The sequence below is a fragment of the Malania oleifera genome, chromosome 7 (genome assembly GCF_029873635.1).
Source record: "Malania oleifera isolate guangnan ecotype guangnan chromosome 7, ASM2987363v1, whole genome shotgun sequence".
NCBI lineage: Eukaryota > Viridiplantae > Streptophyta > Magnoliopsida > Santalales > Ximeniaceae > Malania > Malania oleifera.
The window spans coordinates 3778690-3794658 of record NC_080423.1 but is presented as its reverse complement, the minus strand read 5'-3'; the positions used below and the strand labels follow the sequence as shown (position 1 = coordinate 3794658).

Sequence of the window (15969 nt, the reverse complement as noted above, 5' to 3'; positions counted from 1 at the left end):
CAAGTAAACGAGCAAACACGAAGCCCATTTTAACATACCACACAGGAAGGGAATGCATCCAAAAAAAAGGAAAAAAAATGAATCTTCATCAACCACATACAAGTTTCCAATTAAAAACCCCAAAATCACATGGTTGGGACCATACCATCGACTCAATTTTTTGCACCACACATAGTTTTATTTTTTTTAAATAAAATTATTTTCACTAGTAATCATATAAATGCCAACATCTGTTATTCCCATTCATGAGAATAGGCATACTATATAGTCCATAATTTCAAATATACAACAATTGACCTTAGTCACATGAAAGCAAATTCCAGCATCCTATTTTCATAAAAATGCAGGAGCAAATATGAAGCAAATAAATCTTATAGGAAGGAAAGCTATTTCCTGGAAATAAACTTCAATTTCCACTTTTTCAAGCAGCACAGAAACTAATCCCCTGTTTATCTAGGAAACTAGCTATTTCATTTTCCTAGAATGCATAAAAAGTAACATAACTATATTGCCATTAGTCCAGAAACTCAATGACATTGCACACTCTTATGAATGTTTTTTTTTTTTTCCAATACACATTACCATACACATATATAAGTTTTCGAATTGAATATAGCAATTAAAAGCCAAGAACAATAATTTTTTGTATATTAAGTGTAATATCTAAAGTTCTAGCACTATTTGATGGGAATAAATTGCAATTTCAAGAGCACTACCACTTAACATTAACAAAGAACAAAAAGAAGAATGTCATAATATGTGCTTTAACAATCAAAATTACAAGATTACATATAAAAAATTAGATATTTTCCATTTTAAAACACAGAAGGTGAAAAAATTCAAAGAGAATAATAAGAGGCATTTTAACAATGATAGCTCCTAAAGTATAAGGACAATTGCAAATAAAAAAGGAACGAAGGCATTTTATCTAACTCTAATTCTTAATTAATAGAATTTTATTGGCAACGAAAAGGTAAACTAAATGGTCAATGGTACACAAAGCCATTTCAATAGAAGATTAAAAGATGCGCTCAACACTCAACACGTAGCATGGGCAACTGTGTGGGAAAATCAAGTCACGAAAAAAAGTGGCCAAAAATTAAAACAAGCTACTTTCCACAGATGTTTGGAAAGTTGAGAGAAAATAAAGCTTTTAATTTCCAAACGATGCATTTTCTAGCTAAAGATGTTGGAAAGCTTTCACTTCATTTTCATCAATCAATCAAAGTTTTAAGGGTTTCATGAGACCTTCCTCCTTGGTAGATAATATAGTACTAGACACAAAGATCACATATCTACAATATTCATCTCAAAACAATAATGTTACCCTTTGTACAATACAAGGTCAAGGACCCTGACAGACAAATAAAAGCTTGAAAAGAAGCATAACATGAGCTAAAAAGAGAGTAGTATCATGGTTGGATTACACATTGAACAACAACTAAGAATATATGAGATAAAGAAATGAAAAAGGAATTGACATACATGCATTCAAGGCGACATGCTCCAATTTCTAACTAAACAACATTCCTCCTGGAAATGACAATTTATTGAAGTTAAACAAACACCACGTACTTAAACCACGGTTTATAAACCATGACATGACCAGCCGGCCTGATCAGACCCGATGGCTTGGCTGGTCCAGACAGAGGCTCATAACTAGATTTGAGTGGAAACAGAATCAACCCAACTGACTCAGCATGACTCTAAGTGAACGGGCTGAACCCAGTGGGTCAAGCAAATTGACCTGTTAGAAAATTGTTAAGAAGTGAGTATACTGTACAAAATAAGAAGGGGCAGGAGTTTGAACTCTGGTCTTCTGGAGAGTGAAGAAGCATCCAACCAAGGAGCCATCACCTTGTGTTAGAAAAATGATATTATATTTAAACGCTTCTTGATATTTTACATATGTTATTTGCTTAATAAAAACAGTAAAAATATTAAATTCCTATTTTTTAAGCTATTTTTACACAAAGACATATGCATACAACATAAATATTACGCCTTATTTCATAACAGCAGTTTAATAACCAGGTTAACCTAATTTGACTAGTCCAACCAACTCAGTGACTTCACCAGATGGTCACTGGTCCAGGTTTAAAAACCACGACTTAACCATTTTGACACTTTTCTAAAAATCAAACAAGACTCAATAATTATCCAAACTGACATGCCCCAAATATCTAGAGACAATTAATTTGCCATAGTTTAGAATGCACAATAGACAAGATGAAGAAAATGACCATTTTTTTTTTATAAACAAAGAACTGTATTAGAAAGAGAAAGGAAAAGAACAAAGAAAAGACAGGGAGAATAAGAAATCCTCCCTTTACATCAACAGAAACTAGTTACAAAGAATGCAACCTAAGCCAAGAACCAAAATCAATGTAACAGGGCCCACCAATCCTGCTGCAAATCTTCCAGAGAAACATGATAAAAAAATCCATTTGCTGACACACACAGCAACGTGGGATATACCACTCTACTCCAAAGCAAATTTTTAGCAGTAGCCACTCCTTTGAATATTCTAGCAATCCTTTTCAACCAAACACACCAAATAATAGCCATAAAAATGCAACACCATAGAGCTTTCCTATCCTTTCCTTTGCCAAAACCCCTAAAAGCAATGGTATAAAAGGCCAATGAAAGAGTTGTAAATGTAAATTGTATAAAAAAAGAAAAAACAAAAACAAATTAATTATGCAAAGCATGTGATAACCATACTCTTTAAGCCATCGTAAATTTAAATTCCTTTCATAAATTGCATGATTGTTGCATTTGCTTTTGCATTGAATGAGTTTATACTAAGCATGTTGTGCATTAATTAAGTTTAAGTTAATTGATTTGGAGATTGAATTTATTAATCATAGGAAGGGCTTAAATGAAAGGAAATAAAGAAAGTACATGTCAAAACATAAATAACACAGGTTCGGGACAGAAACATAAAAAATGAAACAGTAAAGTGGCATGCTGAAGCCAGGAGGAGACGGCTGGCAGCACAGCAGGAGCCCATTTGCTGCTGTCCCAATCTGTTTCCAGCATTGGAATACCAGCGACAGCAAATAAACCTGTTACCAATTGTTTACAACCCCAGTTCCAAAGAGATAGATAAAGAAAGAGAGAGAGGATTCTGCAGAATATTAAGCAAAATCAAGAAAATTCAGGGAAAATCAGGAATACAGAAAAATCAGAGGAATATCAAAATAAATTGGAGAAGCTGATTACCAATGTAGGTGTCCTTAATTTTCATTTATTCATCTTTGGGTTAGGGTAGAGTTGATTTTTTCAAGGAAAAAATTAGAAACTTGCATGAAATCAAATCCAAATAAGAAAGGATTTTAAGCTTGTTATTTTCTATTAAATAGATATGGCAGCACATATGTTCTCCTGGGATTTCATAGCTGCCTTTTTTTTTTGCTGTAGTTGGGATATTTACATGTGATGGATATTGATCTTGTAACAAAGATAGTTTGTTTGCCATGGCATAGCCTCTGTGCGCATTTATTGAATTGCTACTATGTAAAATAGCTAGCACTGTTTGTTGTTTGTGGTTGTGATATTGTGAAACTTGAGCAAGTAGGGATTGTGTCTTCCTTGGGTGAAAGGCGCTAAACCTCCAGAGGGTATTTTCCACTTCAAGCAATCTTGGCCAAGCTGAAAATTAGTGCTTGTTCAAGATGTTGCCGCTATGCTGAAATGATATTGTATTGTGTATAATTTGGGTACCTTGTAATAATACTCTAGATAGAGATTGTAAAAATGTGTTCATGACAATATGATTAAGCATGCATATATTGAAATCACATCTTAAAATAGTGAAATCCTAACTTGAATAATGGGGGATTAAGAATGTCTAGTGAGCTTGTGGTTTCTCACCCTACTTCCAACAGTTTCAGGTTCAATTGGACAAAATGAAAGCTCCATTTATTGAATCTTTCCAAGAGATTGCCACTTTTTGACATGATGACATGTACTAGAATGTTGGCAAGAATACAAAAAGCCTTTGTTTTGTTGGTGAACATATTTAGTCCAATAAGTGTGAATAATGTTGTATATAAAGTAAAATTCCAATCTAAAGAACTTGTTGGTGAAAGTAAAACTTGCTTGCATTATGCAACATATGTATGTAACTTGTGTTTTAACAAATACTCTTTCTTAACCAGCTTATTACAAAAATGATGATTTTTGTGAAACTATTTCTTCCGTAAGCCAGCCTCCACTGGATTTTGGATGGAGCCATGGCTGGTCACGCACCAGAATAGGGACATGATAAAGCTTGTATATGTTGCACTAAAAGAAGAAACATTATTTATAAATAAATTTAAAAGAAAAAAGATATCTGGTGCCAAATTTAAGAGAGGCACATTTTACAAAACAAAAGTTTCCAAAAGAATGCTTTTTTACTTGATAACAACATGAACATGAGAGAAAGAAACTAGACCAAAATACTAAGCATTCAAAAGCATATATTTTACAAAAATATAAAAGGAAAGTCAACAAAAAGAAGCACTACGGTGAAATATAGTATAGTTACCATTAGCCTCCATAATTCGATGCTTCAATGATTGTGAAAGTCGTAATATATCAAAGTTACAATCTAAGTCAATGTAAAATACTAGACACTCCAATCCTCCATAGTGCACACCGTTCCACTCTTTCGGAAGAATGCAATTGACTGAAGCCTACATGAAACAAAACAAGCATAAATTTATAGTTCATAATATAAGGGTGTCAAATTTAGTTGTTTTGGATGCAAAAAATATATATACAACCCAAATATTTGGCCACTTAAGCTCATTCATTTGGTGGGACAATGGGGATTAAGGATAGGATGAGACATGATATCATACCCCCTCTACCCATGTTTAGTTGTGTCATCAACAAAAGGATAATTTATCTCCAGCCCGCTTTCTATATAGTATACATCAAAAATTAAAAAAATAAAATAAAATTATCTTAGGGGATGAGTGCTTAAATGTTAAGTATTTTGGGCACACTCCTAATCCATATATTAGGAATAAATTTGTTTTCTTGTGTTGTACCCAATTGAGAATAGGATAATATATGACATATATCACCAAATATCGTATGTAACATGAACATGTTTTAAAACTTTACACCAAGATGAATCATCCCAAGATAACATGTCTCCTTATATACCATCAATGTTTAAAACTGTTAGAGGTTATATATGTCTTTTAGTATTATTATTATTATTATTGAGTGTGTTAGTATGTTAATTAGTGAGAGTTAGTAAGGGTACTACTGTCATTAGAATGTATTTAATTTGTATTGTAAATAGAGGAAGAGACCTATCTTCAAGTTGGGTCATTCATTTTAATCAAATCTTAACATGGTATCAGAGCATGACCCAACCTAAACCCTATTCCCTTAAGCCACCGTTGAAAAACATCATTCCCGCGGCTGTCCTTCGCGGATCCACCTCCATCCCACATTATTTCACAAAACCAACCATACACCCATAAATAGACCCCCCCCCCCCCCCGACAACTCACGACACAAAATCCATCGTCGGAGGACTTCCCATGCGCCCCCATGTGCCGGCCAAATGCTAGCAAGGCCAACCCCGTGCGCCGGCACACAAGTGAAGTTCCGGCCACTTTTTTTCTTCTCCCCCCCCCCCCCCGCGCCATGCTCTGATTGCTTCTTTAGACTATATTATCAAGCTGTTAGGCCCTTTTTTTTGCTCAAAAATTCAACCTTTTTTGACCATGAACTCGCGGCATTTTGTTAATTTCTGTTCACGGTTTGTGAAGGCTTCTTCATGAGTTTTTTGGAGCCGTGGCAGCATTCATATGTTCAGTTGTGAGGCTGTGGAAGTGCCATCGTGAGTTGTTCACCTTGTCCGTCATTGTGTCGGTGCTTCACACAGTTTGCGATTGTCCTTTTTAGTTTTGATTGTTCTTGTTTTTGGTGTAGTTGTTGATTTGTGAGTGTTGGGATGGAATCTATGAATCCCAAGAATTTGTTTCCTACATCGCTGCCACAAATAACAACTCAAAAGTTGGATGGAAAGAATTATGTTCAATGGTCTAAAACTGTTCAAATTTATTAGAAATCTAACCACTTGCTCCAATCTGAATCTTTTGATAAGAAGAGAAAAGTGTGGGTTCAGGTAGATGCCTTGATTGTTTCCCTTTTATGGAATTCGATGGAGCCACAGATTGCTCAGATGTGTATGCATCTAGATACGTGCACGGAGACTTGGGATTATGTCAAACTTCTATACTCCAGTAACATTACACGTATGTATGATTTATCCCAAGAGTACTTTCAGTTACAACAAGGAGATAGGAGTATTGTAGATTATTTTGGAGAGATAAAGCGAATTCAAGAGGAGCTTAACGTCACGCAACCTATAACTGCCGACGTTCGTGAGAAACAAAAGCAAAGGGAGCAGATGACAGTTCTTCATGTTCTAGCAAGCTTAAAACCTGAGTTTAAGGCAGTTCGGTCCAAAATATTTAGTAGTGCTGATCTACCATCATTTTACAATGTTTATTATTGTGTCCTTCGTGCTTCCTTTAGCACGCATTCTCCTGCTCTTACATTTGACTCTAAGAGGACAGCCCTTGTTACACAGGGTGATTCTAGTTCTCTACCAAACAACCGCAAAAGTTATCGCGATGGTTCGAGTGGTCCTAGTGGTAAAGACAGGCGAAGAATAGGTATTCCTCGCAAGTGCACTCATTGTGAATGAAATAATCATACTATAGAGCAGTGTTGGGGCCTTCATGGCCGACCTTCACGTGCTGCCAATGCAGCCACCACTAACCTCACACCTTTTGGGGCAGCCAATTGAACCACCACTGACTCCTCATCATTGGGGACGAGTGGGGGGCAACATAATGTATCTATGTCACTATGTCAGAGGAAAAGCATTCCAAGTTCCAGCAGTATCAAGCGTCACAGCAAGATTCTCTTCCCATTGCATCTCTTGCCCAAACACAAAATCAAACAGTATGCCTATCATCCAGTACTTCTCATCCTAATCCTTGGGTCATAGACTCCACTGCCATTGATCATATCACAAGTATACCTAGCTTTTTCTCCGCTCTTCAATATCCTACAAATTTACCATGTGTTACTCTTGCTGATGGATCCACTGCTGCAGTCAAGGGAATTGGGACTATAAATCCCACTTCTTCTATTTATCTCCCTTCGGCTTTATATATTCCCAAATTTCCTTTCAATTTTATGCCCATTAGCAAAATTACTAAATCCATAAATTGTTCAATGACATTCTTCCCTAATTTTGTGGTTTTTTAGGATTTGAAGACGAGGAAGACGATTAGTGGAGGGTGTGAAGCTGGTGGTCTATATCACTTTGAGCCGCTATCTCCTTCTACTGCCTGCACTATGGCTGCCACACCTTTTCAAATTCACTGTTGCCTAGGTCATCCTTCATTGGAAAAGTTAAAATGCCATGTTCCTAGTTTGAGTTTTATGACAAGTCTCAATTGAGAGTCTTGTCAATTGGGAAAGCACCATCATGTTTCTTTCGCTTCTCGAGTCAATAAACGAGCCGCAAGCCCTTTTATGTTAGTTAATTCAGATGTCTAGGGTCTTAGTAGGGTTGCATCCAAGTTGGGTTTCCAGTACTTTGTAACCTTTGTGGATGATTATTCAAGAATGAGTTGGTTATATTTAATGAAAGATCGTTCTAAGTTATTTCATGTATTTTGTGCCTTTTGTTCTGAAATAAAGACTTAATTTGGTTTTGCCAATTCGAATACTTCAAAGTGATAATGCTAAAGAGTTTTTCAATACACAATTCACTACATATATGACTCAATTTGGTATTGTTCATCAATCATCCTATGCCCACACTCCTCAACAAAATAGGGTTGCAGAACAAAAATAGACATCTTCTTGAAATAACTCGCACCTTACTTTATCAAATGCATTTATCCAATTTGTGTTGGAGTGATGTTGTACTTACTGCTTGTTATCTGATCAACATATTGCCATCCTTTGTTTTTAGTGGTAAACTCCATCCTCTTTCCTAATTCACCTTTATTTTCTCTTCCTCCTCGTATATTTAGGTGTGTGTCCTTTGTTTATCGACTAAATCCTTGGGTGGATAAGTTGGATCCTTGTGCCTGTGTCTTTCTAGGCTACTCATATACTCAAAAGGGATATCATTGTCATAGTCATGTGCTACATCGCTTCTTTGTTTCTGCCCGATGTTACATTTTTGGAGTCTACACCTTACTAGACCTAGTCACTGAGCGCTTCTGAGTTCAATGAGTCTATTCCTTTGCCTAATCTTCCAGATTCTATGTTGTTGCCCTTGTCCAACAAACCATCTGAGCCTCCATATAGTTTGAGTCCTTCTCACCGTCTTGATCATCCTAATTTGCAAGTGTATTCACGACGGCAACTCCAAAGAAGAGAGTCCCTTCTAGCTTCTACTACCATGCCTTTGGTTTCCTCGTTTGATGATCATACTTCCTATGATGTTGATCCTCCTATTGCTATTTCAAAAGGTAAATGCACATGTACTCAACACCCCATTTCCAATTATGTTTCTTATGACTCCTTATTACCCTCCTATCACGACATTCCTGGACGCGAACTTGGACGAGGAGGTAAAAGGTGGTTTTAAAAATATTTTCGTGGAAAGCAAGGTGTGATGGAGTCGCCACTAACCTTTTAGTGTGGTTAGAACACTTTATTACTACCCGATTAAGGGTAGAATCAGTCTGCGTTGCCAGAGTCGGGATCGGGATTTCGGTTACGCAAGGGGAAGGTATTAGCACCCCCTACACGCCCGTTCTTACGAATGGTACCTAATTAATTGAAAATTATCTCACAAATTAAATTTAGTAAGCCTTTGAAATTACTCCCTTTCAAAAATTGTGAAGAAATGCACAAAATAAATACTATAGAAGTATTCCCTCATAACCGGGGCATACTGTACTCCGAAGAGCTCATGCCTCCCTTTGAAATCATTGGGATCGGAAAATCAAGAAAATAATTTGAAAAATACACTCCCAGATTTTTGAAATTTTTATAGAATTTTCTAAGTATGAAAAATAATATTCCGGGAGGTTTGGGAACTCATTCGGGATGAAAAGAGTGTCAAAAATGATCTTCAACTTCAAGAATATTTTTCTTGATTTTTCTTCCATTTTTCTGAATTTTTTATAATTTTCTTGAAATTTGAAATAACAAAAAGACAACTAGGGCAAAATCATGAAAATCAAGTCCAAAAATATTTTTAGATTTTTTTCTTAATTTTCTAGCATTTTTCTTGATTTTTATGAATTTTTCTGAATTTTTAAGGTGCAAAACATTTTTTTAAGCTTCAAAATATTTTTGTGGACTTTTTTATAAATTTTTATGAAATGTTTGGAATTATTCAAGTGCAAAACAGATTTTAAACTTCAATATATTTTTTCGAGGATTTTCATGAATTTTTCTGCATTTTATATAATTTTTGTTGAATTTAATTGAATTATTAAAACAAATGAAATAATCAAAATAAGAAGAACCGCTGGAAACCTGTTCAGGGGGGAGAACCGCTCAAACTTTGACCGGTCTAGGGGGAACCGGTTTAAGGTCTAGTCAAGACCGTCCGCGCCACGTGGCATGCGGTGAGTGGAGCTTGGAGACGGATCGTGGCTTCATCTCGGCCGTTGATATGAGGGGGGATCCGACGACTACAGGGGAGGCGAGCGTGCCTCTGCGTGCATGGAGAACTGGAGTCCACGCGGCGTCATCCGAATGGTTGGGAACACTTGGGTGGAGATCGGTTAGCTGGGACGATCATAACCGTTGATGGGAATGCCGATCGGACAGTCCTAGAGGAAACACGCCACTCCTATGCATGTGGGAAACAAAACAGCCCGCGTGTCACTCACCGGGTGAAGGAACGAGGCTCAAGGAGGCATCTGCCCTAGGGTGATCTCAACCATTTTTTAGGAGTGGCGATCCAACGGCGGAGATGAGGCATGCACGTATTGCTGGGATGGTTGAATCTGGACCGTGCGGAGTTGTTCAAATCAAACGGTGGGTTATGGTTTTGCGCGGATTGATGATAGGCGGGATCTTAGACATTCGGAGGAAGCACAAGATAAACGGCTAGGATTTGGCCGCGAACAGTTCTGATCGTGTGGGGACGGAAGCGCCAGGTGTCACGCGGTGAGTGGGGATGCAGGCATCATCAATGCTTGCAGCGAACTTGGCCGTTGGTGGAGATTAGAGATCCAACGGCTGCAGAGGCACCTCGTACACCACTTGATCAAACGGACCAAAACACATCATGTGTTCGAATCCTGCGGTCCCGAGACTTAACATATTTAAACCCCAAAAAAATGTCTCTCATTTTTCACATTTTTCATTTGAGCGCTCTCTGCTCTCTCTTTCTTCCTTCCTCTCTCCTTCTCTCCTTCTCTTCCTCTTCCTCTTTCACGAACACTCCTCCGCGAGTGAAACCCCAGGCTGCAAGTTTCTGTCTCTCACAAGACTCGATTCGCAGTGATTCTCTCCTTCTCTCTCAAAATCCTTGATCGAATAGAAACCCTAAAGCATCATCTTCTCCTCTTCCAAAATCTCAGCAACTCACCAAATCCCTAGATTTCAAATCCTCTCGGTTCTCTCCGTTCATAATAAAGCAAAATTGAAAGCCTTGACTGGCTCCAACTCTGATCTTGGAAGATCTGAGGTTCGAGGAATCGAGGTGAAGGAACGGTCTGAGCATTTGAAAGAGGTTTCAATCCGGGGGCTGTTCGTGTTGTTGAAGACAACAAAAAGCCAAGTCTCCTTTTTCTTTTTATTTTGATCCTTAGTAGTTTTTTTTTTTTTTTTTTCATTACTGAAACATGATGTGTGCGTGATTCGACTATTGTGACGAGGATTTTGAATGTCGTTATGAGTTTGTGGTTTGAATCTATTAGAACCAGTGTTCAGGGTTTGAGTTTGGGTTGAAGATGAGCTAACTCATCTCACCCAGTGAGTGGTATCAACCCAGGTGTGTTGTGTGACTCAGATTGCCCCAGGTGAGCCACGAGGGCTCTATCATGTGCCTGGGGTCACGTGGGGGTTTTGAGGTTCGCAGCAGTGGGCCTCGGGTTTACAAAGGACCGGGGTTAGATTTTAGAAATGGGCCGGGGTTATTTTTTCTTTAAAATGGGCCTGGTTAAGTTTTGAAACCATGGGCTACGGGTCATTTTCCAACGGGCTGGGTTAAATTCTAAAACCATGGGCTGCGGGCTAGGGTTTAAAACGGGCTTGGGGTTAAAAACGAAGATGGCATGTGACTCAATTTGAACTGGGCCGGACATTTTAAAACATGGTGGTTGCGGGCCAGTATTTTAAAAACTGAGAGTTGGGCTTGGTTTTATTTTAAATGGGCCGCAGTTTTAAAATGAGAACTGGGTCAGGGGTGTTTAAAGAAAACTTGGGCTAGGGTATTTTAAGAAAAGGGTTCGGCCCGGTTATCTTTGAAACAAAATGGGCTTGGGGGTGACTTCAAAACGGGTTTGAACCTGATTACATTTTTAAAACAAAATGGGTTTGGGGGGACTTCAAAACAAATCTATGGGTCTGGTTTGAGGGGGTTGAACCCAAACTTAGATTCGGGTTCGGGGAAGCAGATTTGGGGTCCGATTCCTGCCCAACCAGAATTCAGATTCAAGCATAAACATGAAACTTAAGAAAGATGATGCACATTCACACACAATTACCAACTGAAATGAATGATTGCAATAAAAGTAGTCTCAGATTTTACCCTACTTCTTTTCCTCCTCCGGTCTTCCTCTCCGATGGGTAAGCCTGGGCTTGTCTGTTTCTACGTATGTTCTGGGTTCCTGGGGGGCTCTGGGTATTCTGCTGTTCTGTGTGGTGATCTCTGAGTTTTTCCGCTTCCCTTCTCTTCTTCTCTGCTCTCTGCACTTTGGCAGAGCTTCACCAACCTCTGAGTTTCTTTCAATTTCTGCAGAATCCCCCCCCCCCCCCCTCATTCTCTTTTCTCTCAGTTTCCGCAAAGTGTAACTATGCTCTCTGATGGTGTCCAAGCTACAATATGAGGCTCCCTATTTATAGGGAGGTTGGGCAATCCTTTTGGCGCCAAATTCTTCCTCTCAACCGAATTTCTGCGCTGGAAGGGAATATTACTAGACAGGTGTCATTCTCTTCATGCACTTGTGAATTTGTATTTTTATTTTCTTGAATTTATGCTCTAACTAACTGATTCCCTCTTTAGTGCTCAGGTGTCTTTAGGAGATGCTCTGCCTAGCTGGCGTTTGAGGACTGGAGGGCTTTCGATTTTTTTTTTGTAATTTCATGCATTTTCTGTATGTGGATGTACCCCCAGGCTCTCTTGTATTGCGACTTATCTTTGTACCATGTAACATTCCTGTTTCCCTGTATTTTACTTTCCGCATTATTATTTTTTGTTTTCTGTATTTTCTGTATGTACCCCCGTGTGGCTTTGTACTGCATCCTCTGGTTGTAACATTCCCTGTATTATTGTAACTTTTGCATGTACATTTCGAATTTTCTCTGTCCTTGGTAACTGTAGCACACTCATGTGCTATGGGCACGTGTACCCTCCTCCCCCTCTTTGCCAGAAATTTGACATCATGTTTGTGTTTTACTGACCATCCGAATTTACAGTTGACCAATTTTTCAAAGGAAAATCCCGGTAATAAAAATGGCTTTGAGACATGATTAAAACCCAATTTTAAAAGTTAAGGGACTTATTGGGAATTTGAAAAGCTCGATTTTAAAAATCTAAAAGCTCAATTCGAAAATTCGAATGATTTTATTTAAAAATTCCTAGACTCAAACTAAAGAAATGAAAAACTGACTTTCAAAACGAGGACAAAATTTACAACTTGATGGACGGGATTAAAAATTTTGAAGACCTTAATTACGGGGGTTTGATAGAAGAAAACTAATTTTGAAATCAACCTAAACTTAAAAGGACTCAATTTTGGGATTTTAAAACTCAATTCCTAGCCTAAGTTAGTTTTGAAAATTATAGGACCTTAACTAACGAAAAGGATTAATTTTGCAACTAAAAGAATCTAAACCCAAAAATCAAAGTAACTCAATATAAAAATCCAACAGCAATGGCTTAAGATTCAAAGGACTCTACAAAACTCTGTTTCAGACCAATTCCTTTTTAAGGAACTCAACTACTTGAAATCAACGGTTCAATTATGAAATTATGGGGACTTATTCTATGAAAGGAGATTAATTTTGCAACTAAAGAAAATTATGCTGGAATTACACAAGTTGGGCTTTAAACTGAACTTAATGAGACTTGAACTACTTAAAAGGGACTCAAATTTTTTCAGAGAAGGGAACTCAAGATCTTAATTTTGAAAAAGGGGTTCTACCCAGGACCCAAAGCTAGGTCTTATTACACTGGTTTTCCTTGGGGAAGGGGCCTGGTTAAAATTGTGGTGTCTACACCTCCTATTATTGCTTTGTTACTGCTCTATCATCTACTACCCTTCCTAAATATATTTTGGAAGCCTTAGCCCATTCTGGGTGGAGGGATGCTATGGTTGAAGAGATGAACGCTTTACATGACAATGGTACTTGGGACTTTGTACCTCTTCCTCCTGACAAGTCTATGGTTGGTTGTCGCTGGGTTTACATAGTGAAAGTCAACCCTGATGGTTCTATGTCTTGTCTAAAGGCCCATCTTGTTGCTAAGGGATACACTCAGGTGTATGGTCTAAATTATTCTGATACTTTTTTCTCCAGTTGCCAAACTTACATCAGTACGTCTGTTCATCTCCTTGGTTACTAGTTGTCACTGGCCTCTGCATCAGCTAGATGTGAAAAATGCCTTATTGCATGGTGAGCTTAAGGAGGAGGTTTATATGGAGCAACCACATGGGTTTGTTGCTTAGGGGGAGTCAGACTTATGTGTCAGCTCAAGAAGGCTTTATATGGTTTAAAACAATCTCCCAAAGCATGGTTTGGTCATTTCAATACTGTAGTACTTGAGTTTGGCCTTTGACGGTGTGCTGTGGATCATTCTATATTTTATCGTTATACTTCATCAAGTAGGATACTTCTTATTGTTTATGTGGATGATATTGTTAGTAGAAGTAATGATGATAAACATATTCAAAGTCTCAAACTTTTTCTACAGACTAAGTTTCAGACCAAAAATTTGGGATCATTGAAATAATTCTTTGGTATAGAAGTATCTAGATATCATATCGAAATTTTTGTGTCACAAAAGAAAGAATGTTTTTGATTTGTTGGATGAAACTGGCTTGTTGGGAACTAAACCAGTTGATACACCCATGGATCCTAACAACAAGTTAATGTTGGATATAGGTGATTTTCTACCAAATCCTAGACAATACCTGAGATTTGTTGGAAAGTTGACTTATCTCACAATTACTCGGCCGGATATATCTTTTGCAACAAGTGTTGCGACTCAAATCCTAGATTCTCCAAGGACAAGTCATTGGGACACGGTAATTCACATCTTGAGATAACTCAAAGGTACACCTAGGAGAGGTCTTTTATATCATGATCAAGGTCACACTTATATCCATGGATATACAAACGTAGATTGGGTTGGATCGCTTTTGGTTAGTAGTAATTTGGCTTCCTGGAAGAGTAAGAAACAGACTATGGTGGCAAGGTCAAGTGCTGAATCAGAATATAGAGCTATGGCTCACACTACCTGTGAACTTGTCTAGTTGAAGAACATGTTGGAAGAATTGGGTTTTTCTCACTCTCAACCTATGAAGTCGTGTGTGATAATCAAGTTGCTCTTCATATTGCCTCCAACCCAATCTTTCACAAGTGGATGAAGCACAATGAAGTTGATTGCCACTTTGTTTGGGAGAAACTTGTGCAGAAGCTCATTACAACTACTTATGTGAAGTCGAACATGCAACTTGTGATTTGTTTACCAAAGCATTGGGGGGTCGTGTTAAATTCATATGTAACAAGCTAGGAGCATATGACATTTATGCTCCATCTTGAGGGGGATTGTTAAAGGTTATATATGTCTTTTAGTATTATCATTATTGAATGTGTCAGTCTCTTAATTAGTGAGAGTTAGTAAGGATATTATTGTCATTAGAATGTATTTAATTTGCATTGTAAATAGAGGAAGAGACCTATCTTCAAGTTAGGTCATTCAGATTAATCAAATCTTAACAAAAACTATTACTATGCCTCCAATTATGAAATTGTCCCCCATTGAATTTGCATGCACGTAATTATAAACTAATTGCTAACTATCTTACATCACAAAACAGGTCAAACTCAAAGTGAGCACACTTGAAAATGGATGGGAAAGCACGTGGCAAGTTCTCCTTACCAATCTCCATCCCATGATATATTAAAAAGTCTTGGCTTGGTGGGCTCAAGCTAGGTAATTAAGGGAAGTTTCAACCCCCATTATTTTTTTTAGACTGCTAAAGTGTTCACCACGTGTCAGTTGTGACATGTCACTTGAACTCATGCAGCATTCTCTAATTGGAGGATGACACCTTAAACACATTTGCCCAACCACTACATGCCTATCTAATCCCAACCCCCCCCCCCCACCCTAAAATAAATAAATAAATTTGGGATCAAAGTTTGAGGATTCCCTCCAAGCTCCAATTGTTAGACTTTCGCTACCTACCTCTTGCGCCTAAGCTTCCTAGGAATTGCCTAGTTTTCTTGGCCATCTATAAGACATTTATTATTTTTGTAGAACATACATTTGTCCCCCTTTTCAAGAACCCTGCTAAATTCTTGTAAAATGACTAAAGAGACTGTGATTGTGCAAGGTAATGGCTAAGATAAAATCAACCAAAAGCTTCAACCAGTCAACCTACCCAGGAAACCAAAAACAAGAAAACTCATGTAGTCATCCTACCAAATGCAAAAAAATGTAAAGACTTCACCACCTACATGACCTATATGATATAGATGCTCCACTCTGCTCAAAAGAAGGTGTATTCTATATAAGAA

The 15969-nt window shown here is 37.8% G+C and overlaps 1 protein-coding gene across 7 annotated transcripts in view; it reads right to left on the bottom strand.

Moving 5' to 3' along the window:
• LOC131160625 (DNA repair protein XRCC2 homolog) overlaps window positions 1-15969 on the bottom strand; it is an 81620-nt gene that overhangs the window by 52421 nt on the left and 13230 nt on the right. For all 7 annotated transcript variants that reach the window (XR_009138111.1, XR_009138112.1, XR_009138109.1 and 4 more), the window contains exon 2: window positions 4535-4682. Coding sequence is in view for 3 of the 7 variants with exons in the window: in XM_058116471.1 (XP_057972454.1) it covers window positions 4535-4682 (148 nt within the window). In the remaining 4 variants the exon portion in view is untranslated. The remainder of the gene's footprint in view (window positions 1-4534; window positions 4683-15969) is intronic.